We start from the raw sequence: 26,037 nt of genomic DNA on the forward strand, positions 1-26,037 counted from the left end.
GTCAATAATTATTAATTATGTGACTAGAAACAAAGTAAACAGGGTACATTTTTATTTGATAACTCTAAATAAGCTAAAAAATATTGATTCAGATTAGGACAGTTGCTACAGGACAACACGATTTACCCAAAAAAGGAAATCACTCAAAACTTAAACATTTTCAAATTCAAAACTTTAAAGCATTTCAAACATGACCACCTACTTGAAGAAGTTCAAGTTCAACACATTTGTTGGTCTCTCCTCAGGTTGACGACCAAATGAAGCTTCTCCAGAACTGTTGGAGTGAACTCCTCATCCTGGACCACGTTTTCCGGCAGGTGATGCACGCCAAAGAGGGCTCCATCCTCCTGGTCACGGGGCAACAGGTGAGCGTCTGCTTCAGTCTCCTCCATTCCTCCCCGTAGATCTCATCAGGCCTTTTTGCCAGAGTGGATCAACATCCTTTAAAGTGCTATCGACTGCCCCGGCCACTCCATTAAAAATAGATTACGCTTAGGTATAAACTAATGTGGCCAGAATAATCAATTGTACACTTCTTATCAAGTGTGTGGTGAACGAATAAATAAAATGGTTGGTTAAGCATGCACGAGTCATCGCGGTGAAGAAGGGATGAGAGACACAGAGAGAGACAGACAGGGAGGGAAAGCAGAAGATATGTATGATTTACCTCAGTCGTCTCTGAGGAACATCGCTGGACGGACGCCTCAGGCTCAGCTGAAGTTTTCTGCACACGAGGACCTTTAATTCTGTCTTCGGCTCCAGCACATGCACACACACTTCCAGAAGATGTTTAAACTGCTTATAAATAAATATGCTTCTGTCTGCCTGTCAGTAAGGCTTGAGTTTAATTTTGAATTCTCTGTTTTCCCTCCTCCCTCTCCTGCTCAACAAAGTGATCTCCAACTGTAGTGACAGCTCAAACACAGCGACTCGTGAACGGCAGAACTTTTTCAAAGAGTTCACAGCTTATCGGAGAGCTGTGTATTGAAACAGAAGTGAATTACAGGCGATAAATGATATGATAGAGATACGGAGAGGTCATCTAAGGATAACAGCACAGTTCAAGAAACATATAATGGTGACTTTTCGTGGCTGGGAACATCATACAGTGAGTGACGCGAGTTCAAATCTGGCTCCTGATGCGATTTCCACCAAGTCAACTAAAGGACTGAGAAAACCCAAATTAAACATCTTTGATGTCTCAAAAACATCTCAATAGTTTTTTCGAAACAATAATGAGATTAAATGGTGAACAAACTCGCATGCACTGGTAAATTATACAGCTATCAAAACAAGCTCGAATCCGGCTCCTGGCGTGATTTTCACAAAGTCAACTAAAGGACATCTTTAAGATGTCAAAAATGTAATAAATGTAGAATGCTGAATCCCAGAACAGATCTAAACAACGTCTCACACTGATATGAAAGTTTTCAATCAAAAAATCTCAATATGAACTCAAGCATTTCTATATCTATATGCTACTTATATGAATTTTAAAGGTCCATACTTTTTCTATGTCAACATTTGTCTACTTTTAATTTTAGGAGAAACATTTGAGACAAAGTTTTTTCAGTATTCTTCAAGCATTTCTTATCAAATTCTCCCTAGATTCTCCCAACTATATGCTATATGTGACCCTGGACCACAAAACCAGTCATAAGGGTCAATTTTTCGAAATGAGTTTTAAGCTGAATAAATAAGCTTTCCATTGATGTATGGTTTGTTAGGATAGAACAATATTTGGCCGAGATACAACTATTTGAAAATCTGGAATCTGAGGGTACAAAAAAATCAAAATATTGAGAAAAGTTGTCCAAATGAAGTTTTTAGAAATAAAAATTAAGTTTTAATATATTTACAGAAGGAAATTTACAAAATGTCTTCATGGAACATGATCTTTACTTAATATCCTAATGATTTTTGGCATAAAAGAAAAATCAATTATTTTGACCCATACAATGTATTTTTGGCTATTGCTACAAATATACCCCAGCGATTTAAGACTGGTTTTGTGCTCCAGGGTCACATATATACATAATTTTATAGCTCTATACTTTTTCTATGTTATCATTTGAGACAAAGTTGATATTAAAAGAAACACAACTGAGAAACTACACTTTTTAGTGTCGACCCGAGTCTATTTGAGGTCAGAATTGGATTAGTTTGGTTAGTGTGAAAGTGGTTTCTAGCCTCCTGAGCCATGAAAGAGCAACCTCTGAGCACTAAAATCGGAGACTGTTTGTTAGATATCACATGCGGAGATCTGTGAGAGTTCACAGCGCTCACTATCTTTGATTTGTCTGGATTGCAAGTGCTCTGCTTAGCGTGCCTCTATGTTTGATTAGCGAGGTCTGGAGGAGGGTTGGGGGCGGGTGGAGGAGGGCCAGACCTTGTTTGCATATTTTGCCTAATGAACAGCTGGTGCTGAAAAAAAGCCTTTGGGGAGAGAGAAGGCAAAGACTCAAACAGTTCATTACGTCCTATTATTCCAGAGCAGACTACTGACAGCACGGCCACACAACACACTCGCGCATGAACACAGGCTTATGCATAAAAAACAAATGCTCTGCCAGTTGTTAAAACAATGTTGTGATTCAGTAATTCAGTGTAATTTAACTTCCAACTGGTGTGTAGTGAATATATATATATATATATATATATATATATGTCTGCAGCATGTTTTTGAAAGTCAAAGCATGGGTGCAGGAAAGTTGAGTTTCAACACTGTCAGTGACTGTTAACTGAACTGCCCACTGTCTCTCATCTTGTTTGAGGACGTGTCATTGTTTCTCCCTAGTGTTGGTATGGCAGCAAAGCACTGTGGGGGATCAGTCCTGAAGTTCTGCGACACATGACACTACATGGGCGGCTTTCCAATATGTCACAGACCTACATCTCCCCCTCCACCCCTTCTTTTGCTGTATCTGTCTGTCTGCCTCTCACACTGAAGGTCCCGGGCCTTTAGAAGAATCCAAATCATCATAATCATATTCATACAGGGCATAGAATTTTGTCAAGATCAAGCATTCACTGATATTTATAGTGTCAGAATAAATTAGGGAATATTGCTACAAACGGTTCAGTTGTGTCAACCCTCATTATGGAACAAAAATGTTACATATCACATATTTTACTGACAACTTTTTAGGATTTTTTTTGTTTGTTTTGTCACCTGAGTTTTCAGTAGTGTATATTTTTTCAATACTTGTATTGATATAGATATGCATCATTTTCAAAAATGTATTTATATTAGTAGTAATGTTTGTTTAATATATTCAGTATTGTGCATTATTATTTGTATTGTTTTTAAGTGTAATCCTTTTACTTTATCTGGTTACTAATGCTTGGGGCACATGGTCAGTTGGTCAAATCCCTGTTAATTGACAACTTCAGCAGCTTCATATGGGCCTTGAAGAGATCCACTAATACAGCTGGTGAGAAATGAGCAATTCTCCAGCCAGGACTTAAAAAAATTCCACTCATCATATTTACACAATAAATAAATTCCAAACCGCCCGCGTTTTTAATTGCAAATCCAGCTCAGAGGGAGCTCTCCTTACGCTTAGGAGGCCCGTAGTCTACCTTCTTCCAGAAACCCTGGCGCAGTCAATTATGGTAATGAATTGTCAATAAATATAAAAATTTAATATGGCCTGCTTACAGTGAGTGGCAGCTAAGGACTTGCCTCCAAGACAAATTTGCTGCTGCTGCAGATATTAAGTGCACCTGAAAGGGGAGGAGAGGGCCACGGGGGTCCCACGCAGGGTTCGGCCCAGTAGCCTGGGGGACCTCCAGGGGCCCCCGCTCACTCGCGCCTCTCCAACCCCCACCGCCCTCGTCTGGCGCGGGGCGCTGGGGTCCGAGGGTCTGGGCACCAGGGATGGAGAAATGTGCAGCTCTTCCCCGTTCGGTTTGATGCTGATTATCATTCAGACCTCGGCCCAGCGCACTGTCCCTGCTGTGCAGAGAGAAGCCTGGGAAGGAGGGAAAGGGTGAGAGGCGTATAAAACGTAGAGCTGCCAGAACTGGTTACATGCTTACTTCAGACGGCGCTGAAAAACTCGAAAGGTGGTGCCAAGTGCCATCTGGCTGATTGAACTTTTAAAGTAAAAGGACTCTGATTCAAGAAATAGAATTTTCGATGAACAAGACCTAAACTTTCCCTAAAGCATTCCCAACAACTCTTTTTGTTATAAAATATGCACTGTGAGTCCCGGCTCTAAACAAATATGAGCACATCTTCTCGAAATAAACGTTTTAACACTGATAGCATTTCTGTTTGCAAGAAATGAATTGAAAAGTTCCAAACTATACATTAATTACTTCAGATTGGCTCAACCAATGGACCAACTAATGGAAGACGTAAAGAGTGTTCCGAAAACTTGTTGGAAAACAATCTTTCTTTCGATCTTCAAATTATTTTTGAAATTCCACTTATAGTAGTACCTCTCTATACCTGAGATGTTTCAAACCTTCAGAGATTTGGCATGTTGCTTGTGGTAATGCCTTTGTTTGTGTGTGTGTGTGTGTGTGTGTGTGTGTGAACACTCACTTTCTCTTCAGGTGGATTACGCCCTAATTGCCTCCCAAGCCGGTGCCACACTCAACAACCTCCTGAGTCACGCGCAAGAGCTGGTGAGCAAACTACGATCCCTCCAGCTGGACCAGAGGGAGTTTGTCTGCCTCAAGTTCCTGGTGCTGTTCAGCTTGGGTGAGTACAGAGAAAGGGGTGGAGGGGTGGAGGGAAGCGGGCTACAGCCTCTGTGCATTATCCAAATCTCACTTGCTTGCTCCCAAGGTTCTTGAGGGACCTTGAGATAAGCCACAAGACCACATTCACTTCCCCCTGTACGATAAGACCATCATTATGAATGCCACCGTCTCTCCTTTACCAGTGATGGCAGAATAGTTCAGACAGCCCCAAACTGTTATTCTCAGAAAACGGTGTAGATCTCATTCACTCTAGAATTCATTTCGTCACTCTTCATACAGTACGTCACTAGTAATGTTTTCATCATAAATCTGCATATTGCAGAAACAATCTATGAACAAAGCCACATTTCAGTGTGTTCAAAAGACCAAATCATTTTTTTTCTGGGGAAAATTTCAGCAAAATGTAAACGGAAGACGAAGCCACTGTTGCATTCTTTAAATAAATGTAATAACTGTGGTTTAAAGAGTGCAGTAAAAAACAGTTCCAGTTTTTTGGGGGGAATTTCCACATTTCCCAAATTCAATTCAAATTTCCAAAATTCACGTTTCTGACATCCTCTTCAACCTGCCATTTCCTATTCCCTGAGTGAATTAGTCAGTCATGTGAATTTTTTGACCATTTTTTTTCTTTCAGTGAATTTATGCAGAAAATATGTTTCCAGCCAAATAAATAGTCAAAAATGTTCTCACCATTTTTTATGTGCATTTTGGAAATTTTATGTGAATCTTGGTATTTCCATCCAGCAATTTTTATGCAGTATCCGAAAATTTGCATAAAATATGTGAATAAAAACCTGGCTAATGACTGTTTACAAGACACGCACTAATCAATAATCAATCTTGACCTGCCATGTTTGAATTATGACAGAATTACATTTTTGGGTGTATCAATTATTATTATTATTAATTAAATCAAATAAATAATAATAATAGTAAAAGTAAAATTGAATGCAATATTAAAACAGAAATCATTAGTATACTGCATTTAAGTGCTATTTAAGCGACACAAATTCTAGCTATACTTCCAGCTTGGAAACTTGCAAAACCAAGGTTGCATTTTCACTCTGTTGGAGCTAAGAAAATCAAGAGGTCATTTGTTCCTGGAGATTTGCGTGCCAAGTGCATCCAGTTTTGCTTTTAGCTATCAGTAACCTTCAGTGCTTCTCTTCTGTTAGCCTGCTAGCTTTACATTGAAATGTTGGGAGGATCCATGGCTTACAGCTCAAGGCAGCTCTTACAGCCAATTCACAAAAGCTGCAGGTCTCCACCATTAAAGACCAGCATCAAAAAACAGGACTGGCCGTCTATTTGGCCCCATAAGAACATGGAATATTAATGCCAACCATCCACTTCTGCATCATCATATCAGTCGTGATTGTTCCGTCCTGTGGTTCCGGAAAAGAGAATATGATGTGTAAGGTGCTTTGATCCTATCCGTTCCGTTTGCTGTGTCCCTGAACTACCAGAAACTACGGAGCAGGACAGAAGCCTTATTGTCCAGCTCCCCAACTGCACCTTGAGAAGGTTCCTCACATCTTACCTAGACCAAAGACCAGTGCTGAAAACACATGAAACTCCAGACCTCTCAACGTTGCTGTGTTTATGTTGATCGGGTTTTGCGTAGCGGAGGTTTTTTGGTTGCAGTTTGTGGGGAATCTAGAGTGTTGGTGTAAATAATTTGGCGGAAACATCATCCATAATAAAACCCTCACCTGAGGGGAGTGTATTGCCCCAGGCACTGCCCCGTTCTAGCAGCTCGCTCCACCCATGCTGTGTGCCAGGCCCAGAGAGACTAAGAGAACTAAGCCTAGAGATCAAAGATGGCTCCGATTAATAGTATCCTGTGGGTGAGGGGTGGCGGGGACTCTGTGTTACTGCACTGATAAAGTTACTTTCAAATGTTTGCGCCATTAAACCAGACATTTTATGATCCAAAAAACAAAACAAATACAAAGTCAAACGAAAACCAAGCAAAATTTCACAGACCAAAAAGGTCCACTTTTTATTGTCAATAGTGTAGCAATGTATGAAGCTCAGTCACTTTCCAACCAAGCATCTTTGTGTTGGTCAATGCAGAAAATTCACATGATCATCTGAAATCTGCTTTGGGAAATCTTTCACCCTCACAAGAAATTCTCAATTGCATGGATTGCTATTCAGATGACTGTATTTTGACCAATGAAAAAAATGAGCCAAACTACAGTAAATGTAAATCAACAAAATTCTGCTAATTTCATCAAGATTGCTTTGCCATGTCAGTTATAAAAATATTAGATATTATTGCATTTTTTGTTGTTGTAAATTTAACTGAACATTTAATGGAAAAAATCAAGAAAATGCATAACGATAAAATGTTTAACAGAATGTAATTTTTAAAATAATTTCAAAAATAAATATATATGCACTTAAAAAAATGTACATTTAAAATGATAAATCATGCATTTAAATTCATAAATATAAATATGTATAAACTTTTGTGTTGGGACAATTGTGGCAGCTGTTGTCATAATACAATTTCATACCAAACATCCTTTATGAATCTGTTTTTTTTTTTTTTAATGAATCCTAAAACGGAATCAGTTATCAGGTAAATGTGCTGGTAAACCCAAGGCCACACACACAAGGTCAACATCTGGAGGCCATCTGGCCTCCATGACATCAAAACATAAAATCCAGTGTATCAGCCCTCTTACACTCATTAAACGTAGTGTCTCTGTACTGCATTTACAAATGAAGCCTGTTAACAGAAATCAAAATCACATTTACCCACACCGTTCCACTCCCCACCGCTTTAAGTTAGTGTCGGTTCACTCTCAACACAGCCAAACCATTGCAATTTGTCACTGTCTGGGGAGCCCAGGGGGGCTCTTTGTAAAGCTAAGTGTCAATAAAGAGGAGGAGAGACATGAGTTGACCCGGGAGCAGTCACTTGTCTCCTCGATCCCTCCGGCTTGTCGAGAGGACCGATGGCAGTCAGCCGATCACTTCTCACGCTTTTCCGCCAGCCAAAGCATCTCTATCTTTCCCACTGTCAGCCTCAGTGTGTTGAATAGGTGCTTGGGCTCTAGCAGGAGCTGAAGGCTTTATCAATGGTTAAATAATTACGACCAAGACATTGATTTTCTCAACAGCAGGAAAGGCGCTGAAGGGTGAACAATGTTTTTGTGGAGTTTAAAGGGGTAGAGATGATCGTACAGGCCACTTTTCAGTTCACAAACGCCAACATTTCAGCTGGAGCTGCCTCTGTGTTTGTCTCGACCCTCCATTAACACCTCAAGAACATCTTGAGGCACGTTTTACTAAATGTTTTGAGCTAGAAATGCCATGCTAAAATGGTGGTAGCTGCTGAAACATGGTGAGACATTGATGCAGTGACCAAAAAAACAACTCTTGAACAAAAGCAGTCAACCAGGGTTGTAGGAACAATTTTAGGTCAAAAAGAGAGAAAGGTCACCAAAAAAATACATTTCTGCCTTCATTTACTCACCTTCATGTCCATACAATAAAACTCAGTGGGGTCCAATGTTGTTTTGGACCCCATTGACTTTCATTGTATGGGCCGTTGAAACATTCCTCAAAGTATTCTCTTTTGTAGTCATATGCTGCGTCCCAATTCGCCTACTTATACTATGCCCTAAAAGTATGTACTCTTTTTGTGAAGAAAAAGTACATACTTTTGAGTATGTAGAAGAATAGTAGGCAAGCTTTGGGACATACTACTTCGTCATAACTGCGTCTTTAACGGACGCTCTGTTGCTTAGTTACGTGCATTCTGTCACTGTTTAAACTGCCGTGTCAATTATCTTATCACAGTTAACATCATCCACATTTCGTTTAATTTGATTTCCTACCGTATTGGAGAGAAATTAAGAGGTACGTTGTACGTTGGTCGCGTATATCCGCCATGTTTGTAGTTTTTTTAAACACTTTTAATGCGTGTTTGTAGTTCTAATTGAATCCTCGTCCACCGCGCAATGTGTTGTGGGCAATATTAGCCGTTAGAGTGTGCATCGATCTACACTTACAATTCTAACCGGAAGTAGTAGACCATCCGGGAATCTTTGGCATACTGTTTTAAACATACTATGATTTGGGACATACTAGTTCTACTGAGGACGGATAGTATGCGAATGCAGCAATAGAATAAAGAAAAACAGTTTTTGAAGAATATGAGGGTGATTTAGGGTGAACTATAGGTGATTGTGGGGAATGAACAGTATTAATCTTTGCAGTGTTATTTTCTTTTCAGTCATTCTTTTTGTTTGTTTCTTTTTTTAAATAACTCCTTTAAATTTAGTCAATATTTCATCATGTCATATTAATTCATTTCAGTCAGTTTTACTCTGACTTTTATGCAGTCACCATGCACCATTGCATAGCAATTTTTGTCAAACTTTTTTGGACAAAATCTATTCATTTCAATTGGAATCCACGCAATCAGGAATTTCATGCAAGGATGAAAGATTTCCCAATGCAGATTTTAAAAGTGACTTCTGTGCTTTGTCCATATCGACATTATTGAGAATGGACCTTTTTTACCATGCATTTTGCTAATGTGATTGCTCCTTAAAATGCCAGAGAGTGGACAAAATAGGATTCGTTGACGAGAAATTACACCAAATATTCAAAAACTTTATATATTAAACAAATTGAACCAAAATATGCAAACTGTCCTTGCCATATTTTCATCAGCTATTTTTAAATTAAAATGATCGACATAATTCGCATTTTCGATGACTCTTCGTTATCATCAAAATGTAGATGACACAGGTATAACGGCATCAACACTTGACTACGAGATGGGATGCATATCAAGTCCCCGAGGCTTGGCTGTGGGGTCTCTTCCAAACACCTCTGAACAGCACACCATACAGTCACGGCACGCAGTCATTCCCCTTTACTCTTGCTTTAAAGAAGCAAAAAAGGCTGTTCCCACATAGGTAAGCTCTAATTAAGCCAGCCCGTCTTGTTTCCTTGATCTAAATCAATATGTCTACCCTTGTGCAAAGAGAGAGGAGATCAGTAATGCATGTGCAAAGGCTCATAACAGGTGCAAATATTCATTTCCTGAAACAGACCAAATAATTTGGAAGTCAGTTGGGATTGATTAACATTCGAGGGCTTGGGATGGTTCAATATTTACGCCTTGGAGACCTCTGGCCGGGGCCAAATAATGGTGCATAAAACTGCAGCTATGTCTTAATTAAATGCAAGATAATAGGGGCAGGTTTTTCTTGTGAGCCAAGCAGTTTGGCACTGACGGGTTGTAAGTCATGTGGAAGATGTGAGGCCCGGCTCTAATCAATACACATATAAAGCAAGTGCATGTGTGTGCGGACACACTTTGAAAACACATTGACGCGGCGATGCACATGTACAAATTTATTTTCAGTGATTTGTGACAATGTGCGGCAGCTCTTCCCCGCTTTGACCGTTCACTTATCGCATTCGCTTGTTGTTGTCACCAAACACGCTCATTTAGATTTCACTCAAAGGTGCAAAACCTTCCAATCAGTGCTGAGTTCTCTGATATTTTACAAATCTGGTGGAGAGGAGGAAGTGGGCCCGTGCAATGACCCTAATATTTAAGGGTTATTTCTTTTGCCCACTGTTCTTTCATTCCACGCAACAGAAATTAAAACCCTCACTTCTGGCGCTTCGGCGAGAGGCTCTCTTTGAAACGGCAGCCTCATTAGGAGCCTTAAGAGGCTTTCAGACTTTATCAAGCTTTAAAAGCCGCTGATATCTGTGGACGACGCAATGCAGCAGCGGGCTCGTGCTTTTAAAGGGGAGTGAAAGGATGGCACTTTACCTTTAGCCCCACTAGCTTTTGTCATGCATTCAGTCAGTTTGCCGAATTCCGGCCATTCCGCTCTGATTTCAACACTTTGCTTGTGTATCACGGCTGCAATTTTCTTTTATCTCTTTGCTTTTTGTTCTTTATCGGTTACTACACATTACTTTATGATTAGCTTTAAATTGCAAACAACTTTAGCCAATCGTTAGCCATTAGCGATGTTATCTGAATGTCTACAAATGCTTCAGATAAGTAACATGTGTGGATTTACTCTTGATAAAGGCAAGATGAACTCTGTTTATTACTCTTGACAGATAGAAGTTTTGTGTTGTGATTTTAGCGTTGCATCTCAATTCTATAATCTAATTTCGACCCGAATTACAAATCACTGTTATTGAAATATTATAAGGCCCAGACTTTTTATTCTGCTGAATGGATTTAAGTATGGTAAAAAGTGGTGAATAGTACTAAAAGTACTACATTGTAGTGCTTATATTAAACATACAAAAATAAAAACAAAAATTCTGAGTTTTGACAAATGTTTGGAGAAAAAATCTTATTATAGCCAAATATGTTGTTTTTATTAATATTTTGGATTCTTTTTTATTTTTAAATTTTAATGTAAATTTTAGTATGCTTCAGTAATTGTTATGTGCTTTTGTCATTTGTATAGATATTTCAGTTTAGCTTTAATTTATATCTTCAACTTATTTTATGTCAGATAGTTGCCAAGGCAACAATACAAATTTCCATTGAATTTGTAATAAAAATGTACTTTCTTCTTATTTACATCATATTTATGTTTTATTTTCTATTTAAATGAACAAAATCGATTTTTTTTTAAATAATTTTAGCTAGCAATAACAACACTGGTATAGGTAACTGAAAGCATAATCATATTATCATATTAAGCATTTTCCAATTGCAATTCCATGTTCAAGACTCCATGTGAGTCTGGACATTATCAGCAAAACCTCACAGAATCCAGAACAAGATTGCATCTGGCACTAAAAAAACCATCTCAGGTGAACCGCGTATCCGTGAACTGTTTGTAAAAGTTTTCCCCACTTTCAGAAAGAGCAGACCGGCTGGATTTTCCTTCGACAAAAGCTCTGGATGAAGTGATTGAGAATACACTGAGCTATAGGTACTTGCTTTCCTTCTCCGTCTCACAACTCTTGCCTCTGTCCCGTCGGATTCCTCTCTTCCTCTGCCTCTGCCAGAGCCTTATTACAAGCTGTCAGTTTATTGTAAAACATTAGGAAAGCAGAGGGACACTTGCTGTAACTGTCTTATCGATCTGGGGGATAGATTCTGTGATTTAACGCCCAAGCCTCCCATATTTCCACATTTTCAGCCTCCTATTAAAGCCTGTGCTTTCCTTTAGCTATTGATGTATCAACATTAACTGTTACAAGCAACTACAGAAAATCAATGACCAACTTTTATTACCGGCTGCATAACACGCTAGCTGGCTAACGCTCCAGTACTTAGCAGGCAGGCCGGGCCCGAAACATGCCCCGCTCATGTCAGGTGTTTCCTAAGTGATATCTGCACTGGAAATATCAATCATACGAACTACGGCTTCTTTCTGCCTGTTTGTGCAGATTCTTGACCCAGAACTCAGCGCTTGGGTGCCATTTTTATGATACCTGGCCTGCGATGCTACAAGATTCAGCACTAACAACAACTATCAATATCTGTAATGTTCCGGACTTTTGCATTCGATTTCATAGCCACACCTTTAGCGATCATTCGTAGCTTTAACTAGCAATACACATATTCATTTCAAAGTATAATGAGCTTGCTCACTATAAAATAATAATCGCTCACCGTTTCTGTCTATCACGTGAATCGAAAGGGATGCATTTGAAAAGGAACGGCGTGGCAAAAACAGATCACCCTTAAAGATTTATGAGACCTGCGGTCCTGCTGGGACAAACATATACAGGCTTTGTTTTTCCGATCAATGAGCTGAAGTTTATTATTCACTCTCACTGCAGCCGTTCTTTGCGTTTTTGTGCATTGTAAAGGGGCCATGTTGTTGTTGCCTGTGCATATCTGAGTTTTTTTTCCCTGTTTCTTATTTCTTACACGAGTTGAGGTCTCACAAGCTCGTCTATGGGTGCAATGCTACCTTATTCCGTGCCAATTAAATTCTGCAATTTCTCAGGGCCTGCGAAGAGAGCCCACTAGCCCGGGACCTTCAAACCGGCCGGGGAGCCGCGAGCCGCCGTGGCTGTGTTAGGATGTGTCTATTGATCAGGGAGCCGCCAGCAAGTCTTATTTAAACATTGCACACAAACACAGATAAGGGCGTTACACAAGCTCCAACATAAACTCCCCCTGTCATTTCTCAATCGATTTCATAGAAAGAGATCTATAAAAGTGACCCGGTCACAGCAGACGGAAAACACTCAGCCCCCATGAGCACTCGGGTCAAACATACACCACACAGCTGAGCAGACGTGCCCCTTTAAAATAGTACTGTCTGAATGGTTTGTAAGCCGTATGTGTATAAATCAATATTTTCTATTTCTATATTATATTTTTTTTATATTTCTATCATTTTGAGTTTTCACTGTATGTATTGTCAATAGTATAAAATTATAAAAAGGGGTAGAAAACAATACAAAAACAATGGTGTGGCAACACTTTACAGTACTGTAAAATATATAATAGAAAATGTAAATATGTATATTAATAATAAAAAATATAAATAAAGGTATTCATAATACTGTACAATATACATTGAATTATATATTTTGTACTAGTTTACAAGCAGTGTTGGGGTAATGCACTACAGGTAATCTGAGTAACGTAATCAGATTACTTTTTCAATTAACTAGAAAAGTAATGCATTACTTTTAAATTTACAGTGAAATATCTGAGCTACTTTTTCAAATAAGTAACACAAGTTAATTTGTTTTCCCATTTATTCACTGACAGCTCTCCTGTCCCCGTGTTGAGAGAAATTAGGAGTAAGTGCAAAGGCAGAGGCACTTCCTTCAGCCTGAGGCTTATCCGTTACTCTTTTGGTATGAAAAGGCCTTTACAGTTACCAAAAATAAACTTTTGTTTTTTGTTATTAAAAAATCAAATAAGCCCAGTTCAAGTAACGTAATGCATTACTTTCCATAAAAAAGTAACTAAGTAACTTTTTATGGAGTAATGCAATATTGTAATGGATTACTTTTAAAAGTAACTTCCCCCAACACTGTTTACAAACTTAATATACAGTCAATTATTATCGATATAATGAATTATATATATATATATATATATATATATAAAATGTATTATTATTAGTAGTAGTAGTAGTAGTAGTATATAAAATATTCAAGTTTATTTGTATATCACTATCCACAGTACATATCAATCAATAAATATATATCAATAAATCAAAGTATATAATGCCAATATAATTTTATAATGGATAAAAATAATAAAAAAATTAAAAATATAAATAATTTATAGTCATAAGACTAGCTGACTGTACATTGTTTTTTAAAAATGTATTATATGTATGTATACATTTGATTTGTGTGTATGTGTATGTATATATATATATATATATATACAAAAAATGGAAAAACAAATCATAATAATGATTACTGGCTAACTGTAAAATTGCCTGTAATTATATATATATATTAGACTGCAGCATACCACAACTGACCAATTATAACCATGTAATTACAATCATTAAGTATAATGTATAAAAACTGTGATTACAATAATTCATGAGAACAATGGATAATACAGTACTTCATTACATGTGAAAGCTAAGTCCACCAAGTAAATTGACTTTTATATTAAAACAAAGTATTCTAAATATAAAATCGTTCTCACAGATATGTCTTTTAAAGTTGTGACTTAACAGATGGCTTTGGCTTGGTGAATGAAATGTTTGTATCTGTCAAAATCAGAATCACAAAGACATTCATGTGTCCAGTGATCATCCGCAGGGCACCAGAGAGCAGCTAAGCCCTAAAACCGTCCCCTGTAACTGGAGCCCGCTGTTAAATGTGATGGCACAAATGAGCCGACAGGTGCTGGAACCATGTCTCTTGTTCTCCTTTTCATCCACCTCTCCTTCCTCCCCCCATCATTGTATTTAAAGCAACAAAGCTGAGGAATGCCTGCACCGCCTTCCGATTGGAAAAAATGCCCCATCATCAGTCTTCCTGTAATGTAAACTGGCGCTGGGGCTGGACGGGTGTCACACTACAGGGACAAATATAGAAATGAGAATTCATCTAAACATTGTCTCACTTGGGGGAGAAGGTTTAACAAGAATGGCAGGAGAGGCGTGAGGTCACTAAGAGACGTGGGCAAGGGCCGTGTGTTGTCTGTCAACAGTGGGAATGCTGGGAAGAGTGGCCGAGTGGGGTGTTGTCTATTCTGGGTGTTTTCCATGCTTGGAGACCGTCTTGTCGTCGAACTATTATGTTTCTGGAGGGTTGCCATTTTTATGACAATATGGACGATTCGATTGAGGACAGGAAATGATGGAGAGGAGGAGGGGCTTAACGTGTTAGAGCATGTTTAGGGTGATAGAGTTACCTTCAAATGTTTGCACCATTCATCTAGATGTGCTATTCTTCACGTTCAACCTAAAAATGTTGTTTGTATGAAAGAGACTGTAAAATAACTAGTTTATGCTAATACAGGCTATTGTGCAACTTAAGGCATTGCTGAGAATGCAACACATGTATTATGTATATGTAGAATATATTCTGCAAATATTTTGGTCTGAGAAATTTTTTTTTTTCTCATATAGGAACTACGTAATTCATCGCCCAGCAGTTATCTGAACAATTTGGGAATTAAAAATATGCTTCATTTTATGTATTTAATCTCTGAGTGCTTCTCATCTTGTGATATTTTACTCCTTTTATCCTTCTTGCCAGTAGTTAAGCTAAAGCTCCACAAATTAGCTTAGCTTTGACAGGAAGCTTACAAACATGTCATGTAACATTACCCTCGAGGTAAAGGAGAGTGTAGCTTCTAAGCAGAATGAATTAAACCAGAATTTACACTCACATCTATAAAAAAAATAGAAGCAGCTTTAGTGAGATTGTGATGGTCAATCATGAATATTAAAAAAAAAAATGTTTTGAAAAAGTGGCTAAATAAAAGGAGGAAAAATCATGTTATGGGTTAACTGTCCTTCACTCAAGAAATATACATCCCCAGGCACTGTGTTGAATTATTAATTCAAATTTGTCAAAAGAGGGGGTAGAGGGGGAAAAAAAAGAGATATTGATAGAGGCTTGGCTTTAATGACCTCATTAGGTGTGTGATTTCCACTATGGGCAGGATCTGGACTGCAGGTAGAGTTTTTGGGGATACTTGATCCCTGAATGATTTTCTGTCACTTTATTATAAACAAGAAGAGCTCAACGTGCCTCCCCATTTCTGCACATGCAAACTGGCACCAAAACGTGTTGAATGCAAATATAAAGACGCTCAGAGATCGTGATAAGATAAAGATGGACAGGAAGGAGTCGAGAGAGTCTCAGAGGCTTGTCTGGCGGTTCAGAAATGATCCGCCTCTCAAAATGATGGTTTTCCAGACACTTAGACGGACAGACAGACAGACAGATAGATAGACATATAGATAGACGGAAGATAGATAGATAGACAGACAGACAGACAGACAGATAGATAGACAGACAGACAGACAGATAGATAGATAGACAGACAGACAGACAGATAGATAGATAGACAGACAGACAGACAGATAGATAGATAGATAGATAGAAGAATGACAGACAGACAGACAGATAGATAACTGTTGATGAAGCCATTTCATTTATTACCTTCCAAACACAGAGTTTTATCATGATCATTATCGTGGGTTCAGCCCACACCATGAACCTGCGAGCTCCTGACAGTGATTGCACCAAAATAAGCAGATGTAAATATATTTTCCCTCACCTTAAGAGCAGGCAGAGTGCCTTTCAGCTAGCATTTGTAACTAGAAACGTTTAGACAGACAGATAGACATATAGATAGACGGAAGATAGATAGATAGACAGACAGACAGACAGACAGATAGATAGATAGATAGACAGACAGACAGACAGATAGATAGACGGAAGATAGATAGACAGACAGACAGACAGATAGATAGAAGAATGACAGACAGATAGACAGACAGACAGACAGACAGATAGATAGATAGACGGAAGATAGATAGACAGACAGACAGATAGATAGAAGAATGACAGACAGACAGACAGACAGATAGATAGATAGATAGATAGAAGAATGACAGACAGACAGACAGATAGATAACTGTTGATGAAGCCATTTCATTTATTACCTTCCAAACACAGAGTTTTATCATGATCATTATCGTGGGTTCAGCCCACACCCTGAACCTGCGAGCTCCTGACAGTGATTGCACCAAAATAAGCAGATGTAAATATATTTTCCCTCACCTTAAGAGCAGGCAGAGTGCCTTTCAGCTAGCATTTGTAACTAGAAACGTTTGCCCCAGCTTCTCGTGTTTTTTTCATCACACCTAAGGCGTTTTATACCCTCCCTCCCCACGTCAAGTGTGCGGCATCAAAACCATCCTTGGGCGACTGGGACGTCTCTTCTACCTGCTCAGTGCCGCTATGACGGGCTTACATTTGACTTAATATATCCCCAACTGTACCAGTCCTGTTTAATTCCCTTTCATAGCGGTCAGAGGTGACCAGGGATGAGCAGATTGAGCCCTTCATGTCTCTCCTGGCTTTACGTGGCTTAGTTAGGAAGAACAAACCTCGAAGAAACAAGCGATGAGCTCATTGATATGCAATGTTAAAGAGAATAAAGTTTGTATGGTTCACTGTTGCGACTGATTTTGCATCCAAAAGCTCTCAAAATAGTTCCAAACCACCTAAACAGAAGTAAAACACATTGAGTAAATATTATCACCATTGACCAGGTGGACATTGGCCATGAGCAGAGCTTCAGGGGCTGGATTAGATGAAAAACGGGTGTTTGGAAGTCAGCGGAGTTCATGCACCACCCCAGTTCCTGATTGGTGCGAATCAAATTAATGATGAATAAAGATGAAATTTTGACATACTTGACTGACTATATGATTACAGCATGCTGTAAAGCCAAAGGGAGGGAGCTATTTTCCCTTTGGAACTCTTTGTACACACTCTCTACAGAGTCATAACTTTTACAAATACACAATACTGTCCTGAATCGCCCTGCTTTTAAACAATATTTGTTTTTGATCAGCTTCCAACAGGAAGTCATTCATTACACTGATATCTTCCTGCTAGAAATGTCAATGGATTTATCATTTGCCTTTCAAATTTGGAATTGTGATTTAATTGCTCATTGACTAAACTATTAGTGGTGAAATTCCATATCCTTGTATATCTTCATTTGCAGTATGCATACTAACAAATGGTAATCAATATGCCATTACTGCAGCGAGCTGATGAACAAGATCGTGTATGTCGAATGCGGTCTTGCTATATTTGGGCATCCATGTCAGTATACAAATGAACCTCACATGGGCTTTGGGGGGTTGCCGGCATGAATTTCTTGTGGAATGATCTTTTTTCACTTAGAAAATCCTTTCTAATTAAAAAGCATCCCAGCATATCACAAGGCGACGGGTGGTGCTGGGGGTGTCTGCGAGTGGATGTGTAGGGTCGTCTAGCATGAGCGCTAGTCAAATGAACAATGAATTCCTCAGGACCTAAGGGTCTAGAGGCAGGCTACATCCCGGCCATAGTGCACTAAGGCTGTTTCATGAAAAAAGAAAAAAAAAAAAGAAGAGAAAAAGTTGATAATTAGTCCCACCGTGGCTAAATGTTGAGATAGAAAATAAGAGTGCTTACCATGCGATGCTTCAACCTGACTGGATAACTGCTGCTTGTACGTTTTTCCTGCTTTTTTTTTTTGTATCTGTCAGCAGGGCATGATTAAGCGTCTCTTGTCGTGGATAAATTAAACAAACACGTTAATTCTCTCCTCACAACCTGCCTCTCTTGCTCGGGGCAGAAGAGATCAAGCCATTGTCATCGATCAGTCAACTCTTTTAACCCCTCCCTGTGCTTCGGGTTTTCATGTTCAAATGCGGCCCCACAATAATTAGCAATTAAAATTTGACTTTTTGTTGTAATGTCTTTCTTTAATTAGTGTGGAAAATTAAAAAAGCCACAACTCACTCGCAGAAATTTGGAACAAGGAACCATAGTAACTACACTTGGAAATTAAGCAAATCGGTTCATTCAGTTAAGAAAAATTATTCTGCAAGTTGGCATTCTTGTTGAAACTGAAACTGAAACACAGAACAGACAATATATAGACAGACAAACAGATGGACATACAGATGATAGACAGACAGACAGACAGACAGATAGATAGATAGATAGATAGATAGATAGATAGATAGATAGATAGATAGATAGATATAGATAGATAGATAGATAGACAGACAGACAGACAGACAGACAGATAGACAGAACGACAGACTGTTCAAGTTTCTCCACCACTCTTGCTCTGTACTTGAGAGGCTTCCTTAACATCTCGCCCTCAAAAACAACTTGACTGACAGGACTGTGGAGCACATTGTTTGTTAACCGCTTTTCGCGAGGGCTAAAATAACCCGTCTGGAGCTGGAGATTTGTAATTGGTCATCTTCTGGTGAACCCCTCCCCCGTCCTTGTCCTGATTGTGCCTGCTGGTGTCACCCAGGGGTCAAACATCCTCACCAGTGCCATGAAGGACTCACAGCTTGTTCTACAGACCTCATTACATTGCTGATGGAGTCACTTCCCCCTACACCCCCTCTGTTTTTTGTCGGCCGATGCAGTCTCGATTATTTTTAGGGGAAAGAGAGCAGGCAGAGAAGTGTCAGCTGGCTCATTAGATATGGCTGGGTGGGTCTGACTGCTTTCAATCGGACCCCAGCAGTCTCCATTAGGTGGGACTATAGCGGGATGACCACGCTCCCGTTCAACCCCGGGTCAAAGGGATAAATAAAAGATCACATGAGGTGGCCCCTCAAAACCTGATTAAATAGAGCCACACTCCAGGGATTCATTAGCAGCTCCAGCCATCACAGAACCATCCACACCCTCATCTGAAACACAAGAACACATGCAGCTCACTGCAACACATTAACACGCTATAAATTAAAGACATGACAAGGAAAATGTAGAGCATAAAAATCTGATGAAAGACATTTGAAATCTTGATCACTGGAGATCTGTTTCTCCCAAATTAATTTGCTTTCTCATCAAAATCTCCAGAGATTTTAAGCATGGAATAAAAAAACAAACAGTATATATACAGGTACATCTAAAAAAATTAGAATATCATGAAAAAGGTCAATATTTTTTGTCACTCATTTCAGAAAGTGAAACCCATATATTATATAGATTCATTACACATAGAGTGAAATATTTCAAGCCTTTATTTCTTGAAATGTTGATGATTATGGCTTACAGATAATGAAAACCCAAAATTCAGTGTCTCAGAAAATTAGAATATTACGTTGCTAAAGAAGCTGGTTGTTCACAGAGTACTGTATCCAAACATATTCATAGAAAGTTGAGTGGAAGGAAAAAGTGTGGTAGGAAAAGGTGCACCAGCATCAGATGAAAGTAAATTTTGCATTTCATTTGTAAATCAAGGTCCCAGAGTCTGGAGGAAGAGTGGAGAGGCACATAAACCATGTTGCTTGAAGTCCAGTGTGAAGTTTCCACAGTCAGTGATGATTTGGGCTGCCATGTCATCTGCTGGTGTTGGTCCACTGTGTTTTCTGAAGTCCACAGTCAACGCAGCCATCTACCAGGAAATTTTAGAGCACTTCATGCTTCCTTCAGCTGACAAGCTTTATGGAGATGCTCTTTCAGAAGCCTGACATTTCTGTTTAAAATATCCTTTTTTTATTGATCTTATGTAATATTCTAATTTTCTGAGACACTGAATTTTGGGTTTTCATTATCTGTAAGCCATAATCATCAAAATTTCAAGAAATAAAGGCTTGAAATATTTCACTCTATGTGTAATGAATCTATATAATATATGGGTTTCACTTTCTGAAATGAGTGACAAAAAATATTGACCTTTTTCATGATATTCTAATTTTTTTAGATGTACCTGTATATTATGCTTTTGAAAGATGTCTTTTATGCCCGCAAAGGCTGCATTTAGGGGCAGTCGTGGCCTAATGGTTAGAGAGTTGGACTTATAACCAGAAGGTTGCGGGTTCATGTGGCACTGAAGACTGGAGTAATGATGCTGGAAATTCAGCTTTTAGTTATTTTAAATTGCAGTAACATTTCACAATATTACTGTATTTTTGATCAAATAAGTGCAGCCTTGGTAAGCATATGAGACTTTAAGTCTGGTTTTCTGATTCTGATTATCAAAAACATTAAAAAGAATAAAAAAATACAACTATTGTAAACTTTTGACCAGTAGTGTATAAAACACCAACATTTAAAACATTACATAAAACATTTCAGTAACCACAAAATTGTCTTTATCTCATCTCATCAGACGTCAAGAACCTGGAGAACTTCCACCTGGTGGAGAGCGTCCAGGAACAGGTCAACGCAGCGCTGCTGGACTACGTCATGTGCAACTATCCTCAGCAGACAGACAAGTTCGGCCAGCTGCTGCTGCGGCTGCCGGAGATCCGGGCCATCAGCCTGCAGGCCGAGGAGTATCTGTACTACAAACACCTGAACGGTGACGTGCCCTGTAACAATCTACTTATAGAGATGCTGCACGCCAAACGTGCCTGAGGACCGGCGGCGAGCCTTTCGTCTCGACACATCGCACACACTGCTCCCAGAACCACCTCAGTCCAGCATCATCCCCAGACGATGAAATGTGCACGACATGCGCACTGACTGCATGGGTTTGCGGTGAGCCGGACACTTTGGACCTGAAAACCTGAACGCGAGGGTTTGGCTCGAAGGGTAGATGCATTTCTGGTAAAGAAATGAAATGAACGAATCAAGAGTTATAATGACCTCCAGGCTGTGGATTTGTCATAGTATTGTCGAACCACGACTGTCAGTCGTTATTTGTTCTGTGTGCAGCTGATCGAAACGTCCACCTTACACTCAGACTTGAGGTGGCGGGTTTAAGATTACCGGGAAAGGACTGGGCGCTCTTTCAAGACTGGAATTGCCAGCATTGACCCAAAGTTTCCATTAGGGCCTGGCCATGTGGCCTTCCTCTGTCTGTTTTAAGGCACACAAGCTGGGCCGGAGCCAGTAGGCAGAGGTAAGATGGACAACCAGCCATTACCCCCATTAGCGCCAACCAAGACTTTATTCCAACGCATCCTATTTCTCTTTTCAAATGGGCAGCCATTTCTTCTTTGTCACTCTGAGGCTGCTTTTACCAATATTTTCTCTCCAAAAGTGGAAAAGAAAAGGATGAAAATCCCAAAACCTGTCAAGAACACATCTGGGTCGTATTTAATCGTATTTTTATTCAAAGTCAACTGAAATAATGATTATTGAATAAAAAGTAATTCACAATACAAAATGAATTTTGGAAGTAAATGTGCTAAATGCTAAGTTGTCATGAAAACAAGAATTATTAATTATTAACAATTTTATTATTAATTTAATTCAAATAATTCATATTAAAAGGAATTTTGGAGTTAAATGTGCTACATTGTCATGACAATTAATAAAAATATAACAACTCACAATAAAACAGTATTTTGGGAATAAAATGCTAAATTGTCATGACATAATAAAAATTAAATACGTAATAAAACAATTTTGGTTGTAAAAACGCTAAATTGTCATGAAAATAAAAATGAATAATTCTTAACAATTTTATTATTAATTTAATGAAATAATTCATAATAAACAAAATTTTGGGAGTAAAAATGCTGAATTGTCATGGAAACAGGAATTAATAATTATTAAAAATTACCAAAGAAATGCAACTATAAAAATATAATTTAAAAATAATTTCTTATTTTTTGAATTTGTGGGATGCAGTGTGACCTGGAAGGTTCACCCTCAAAAAATGCTTAAAAACATTTACCTCACAACACACCTTTTTCTTTTTTTGGTGTAGATTTTTCTGCTCGGTTGGAATATTTTGCAGTTTGCTCATCAACAAATGTGAACGTGAATAAAGTGCAGTCTCAGAGTCAGTATGAAGAATTACCGCCTCCGTCAACACAAGACCAAAGCCTGCAGAGAAAAAAGGAAGAAAAAAAAAAACAACCTTAACTATCAGTATTAATAATTTGTGATGTCACAGTCATGTGAGTCTTGCCTTATTTCATTTCCATGCTAGCTAACCGTGCTGATGTGAATTATGATATGTAAAATAAAAAGTACACATATATATATATAAAGTATTAATGTTATACAATTGAAAAGAAATGAGGTGTTTACATTCATGTGGTCATGTGGGAGATAACTGTGATGCGTTCAATTGCAAAGCAATGATTTCATATAAAAACGAAACCGTTCAGAAAAGATTATATTCCTCTTGTTTGCTTTCTTAGGTGTGTACAGTTTTCATTTTTATTAACCAGTACTTAATTATGTCGTGAGACACTAAATCAGAGAGGAATCTCACTTAATACTGAGTTTCGAATTGCTTTTTTTTTTTTTTTCTAAATTGTGCTGGTTTATTTCTGTGGATATCTGTTTTTACATTCTACGTTTGAAATGTACGTCACTGGTTAAGCTTAATTTATTGTTCTGGTTTCATCCATGTGTTCCTGCACAGTGGGGTGGGGTCATGACTAAATGTATTTGTTTACTGTAGCACGTTTTGAAAAATGTAGATATGAGATGCAGTTATGGAGCTAAATGGCGATTGAGTGATTCACATTAAACAACCATCAGTCCTGCCACTGTAAAATATCAAGAGTATCGTGGGATTTCACTGAATGTTTTTATGATAGCGTTTGTGTTCTATACCAAAGACAGCGTCTGTCCTTCACTTGTACTTACCTGTTTGCTTCACAATGAACGGATGCGAGCTTTGATACTTGGGGACTGCCGTTGTTCTTCCTGAACGCTTCATTTGACTGTATTATATAAAATTGGTGTTAACGTCAACATGAAATCAAAATTGATCAAATTTACTTCCATATCTATCAGGTTGGTGTCACCTAGGACAGAAAATAATGTTATGTTATGGCCAATATTATTTAATTACAAAGAAAAGCAAAAAAAAAAGGCAAACAAAACAAAAGCAGAGGAAAGGAAAACAAAAAGCAAAGCAACAAAACAAAAAGCAAACTGAAGCAAAACAAACAAAAAGGAAAACAAAACAGAATAAAAAACAAAACAAAAAGCAAATTGAAGCAAAACAAAACAAAAAGCAAAACAACAAAACAAACAAAAAGCAGATTGAAGACAAAAGAGCAGAGGAAGGGAAAGCAGAACAAAGCAAAACAAAGCAAAATCAAAGACAAGCAAAACAAAACCGAAGGAAAAGAAACCAAGCAAAATAAAAGCAGTAAATGAATCAAAATTAAGATTAATATAAATAAACAGTACTGTAATAATTGCAAATGATAATGAAACATTTTTTTTTTTTAAGAAACCTTACCATTAGCATACATCAAGATGCACTTTTCACGACAGACTTGACCTTCAGCCTTCATTTTCCTATGAAAAGTCTCCTCAAAAATAGGTGCTGGTGTTTCAGAAGGGAAGTAGTTTCCCAAAATCCACTGCAAACTCACATTCAGCTCTATTTTTGCATGTGACGGCCACTCCGCCATAGTTTTCCTGATGAAATTACCTGCTTTACATGGAAAAATGTCACAATACAGAAGTAAATTGGGTCGCAAATGGCATTTCGTGTTGACTTTAAAAGGTCAAAAAGTTTCGTCCACACAGTAAAAACTGTTTAGGTGGCTGTTGTATCACACCTGAAATGAAATGTGTTGATTTAAAAAGCAGTGAAAATGACCAAAATGGTGACTTAACTCAATCATCACGCATTTTTGTAATGATCTTTCTGATGTTACACACCTTATCAATGTAAATTATTTCAGACAAAAATGCTGTAGAAAGTATTTTGTATGAGCATAACAGCTTTAATCCATATTTGCTGCATGGCATCTACGCCCCCATCTGTACATAAGGCCACTTCTTTATCAATTCTAGGGAAATTGGTTTGTATTTGCTTCGTTTTGTGACTCTACTGTGTTATGTGTTGATCAGACCGACAATCTTCAGAAATCCAGTGCCCCTCGTTCCTATTTTGTTCCCCACAACCAGAAGTCCTGCAGCTGCGTTGGATGTGTGCTTACCTGCCTGAATGTTTGGTTTGGGATTCTCGTTTGTGCGCTGGAAGCCGCAGTCAGACCCGCATCTCTGATGTAACCTCTTGCCATAAAGAGTTTCCATACAAGCTCTTGGAATCTTTCCATCATATTTTAATAAATGACTATTATGCCAAAAGTCGTTGTTTTATTTCCATCTCTGGCAAGAATCCATGATCAATGAACAAGTTTCACCCTACTGATCATACAAACATGAACAGATTCACACTTGATACAGATTCCAGAATAAGAAAAAGGCTTTCGATTTCAAGAACACGTACCTGATCCTGTTACACTCGCAATCAAATATAGTGTGAAGACAAACTAAAAAGAAATAAACTGCCAATCATTTACAGCAAAAATTTATTTGAGCTTATTCAAGACAAAGCCTGTATAAAATAAGAGTAAATCTAGTAAAACATTTCAAGTTGATCAAAAATGAACATATTTAAATTGTCGTTTGCGTCAAGATAAATTACAAAGCATTTACAAACAATAAAGGGATAGTTCAACCAAAAAAAATGTATAATTATGTCATCATTTACCCACCCTCAAGTTGAAAAAAAAAAAAAAAAAGATAATTTGAAGAATGTTGGTAAGCAAACAGTTGATTGACTTTCATAGTATTTATATTCCATAATGTGGAAATCAATGGCTACCTTCAACTGTTTGGTTACCAACATTCTTCAAATGATCTTCTTTTGTGTTTAACAGAAGAAAAAAGCTCATACATGTTTGGAACAACTTGAGGGTGAGTAAATGATGACAACATTTTCATTTTTGGGTGAACTATCTCTTTAAGGATATCATTTACAGACTATCTGCGATTTACCAAAACAAAAGATGTGAAGAATTGTTTCAGTGAAAGACACATGTCGCCGTTCTGCGGAGGACGTGAATAGTGGGACATCCGTTCGGCCTCCATGGGTACGTTCAGACTGCATTCGTTTGGAAATCTGTCGTTAGGTTTTCTTAAGTTCTCCTGAAAGAATGAGAAATAAGAAAAGAAAATTAAGGACAAATACAGAGAAGTACATTCTAGCATACTTTTCATCCCAAAAAAACTCTTATACCACCAAAAAAAAGTTTACCTTTTACAAAAATAATACACTTTAATAGAATCAAAATGCAAAGTGAAAGTGTATGTTAATTGCAATTAAATCAAATGTATTATAATTTAAATTGATATTAAATGCAACTGTTTGAACTTAAAGGGGGGGGGGGGGGCAAC

General features: G+C 38.1%; 1 protein-coding gene across 1 annotated transcript in view; it reads left to right on the forward strand.

The window, feature by feature from the left end:
- LOC107719632 (nuclear receptor subfamily 5 group A member 2-like) overlaps positions 1 to 24,961 on the forward strand; it is a 60,921-nt gene extending 35,960 nt beyond the window's left edge. Inside the window, exons 4-7 of the mRNA XM_016527117.1 lie at positions 246 to 365; positions 4,564 to 4,711; positions 21,041 to 21,775; positions 24,706 to 24,961. Of these exons, the coding sequence (XP_016382603.1) occupies positions 246 to 365; positions 4,564 to 4,711; positions 21,041 to 21,288 (516 nt within the window). The 3' untranslated portion in view covers positions 21,289 to 21,775; positions 24,706 to 24,961. The remainder of the gene's footprint in view (positions 1 to 245; positions 366 to 4,563; positions 4,712 to 21,040; positions 21,776 to 24,705) is intronic.
- Positions 24,962 to 26,037: the final 1,076 nt, after the last annotated feature.

Source organism: Sinocyclocheilus rhinocerous, unplaced genomic scaffold (assembly GCF_001515625.1).
Source record: "Sinocyclocheilus rhinocerous isolate Xijiao unplaced genomic scaffold, SAMN03320098_v1.1 scaffold1294, whole genome shotgun sequence".
NCBI classification, from domain to species: Eukaryota; Metazoa; Chordata; class Actinopteri; order Cypriniformes; family Cyprinidae; genus Sinocyclocheilus; species Sinocyclocheilus rhinocerous.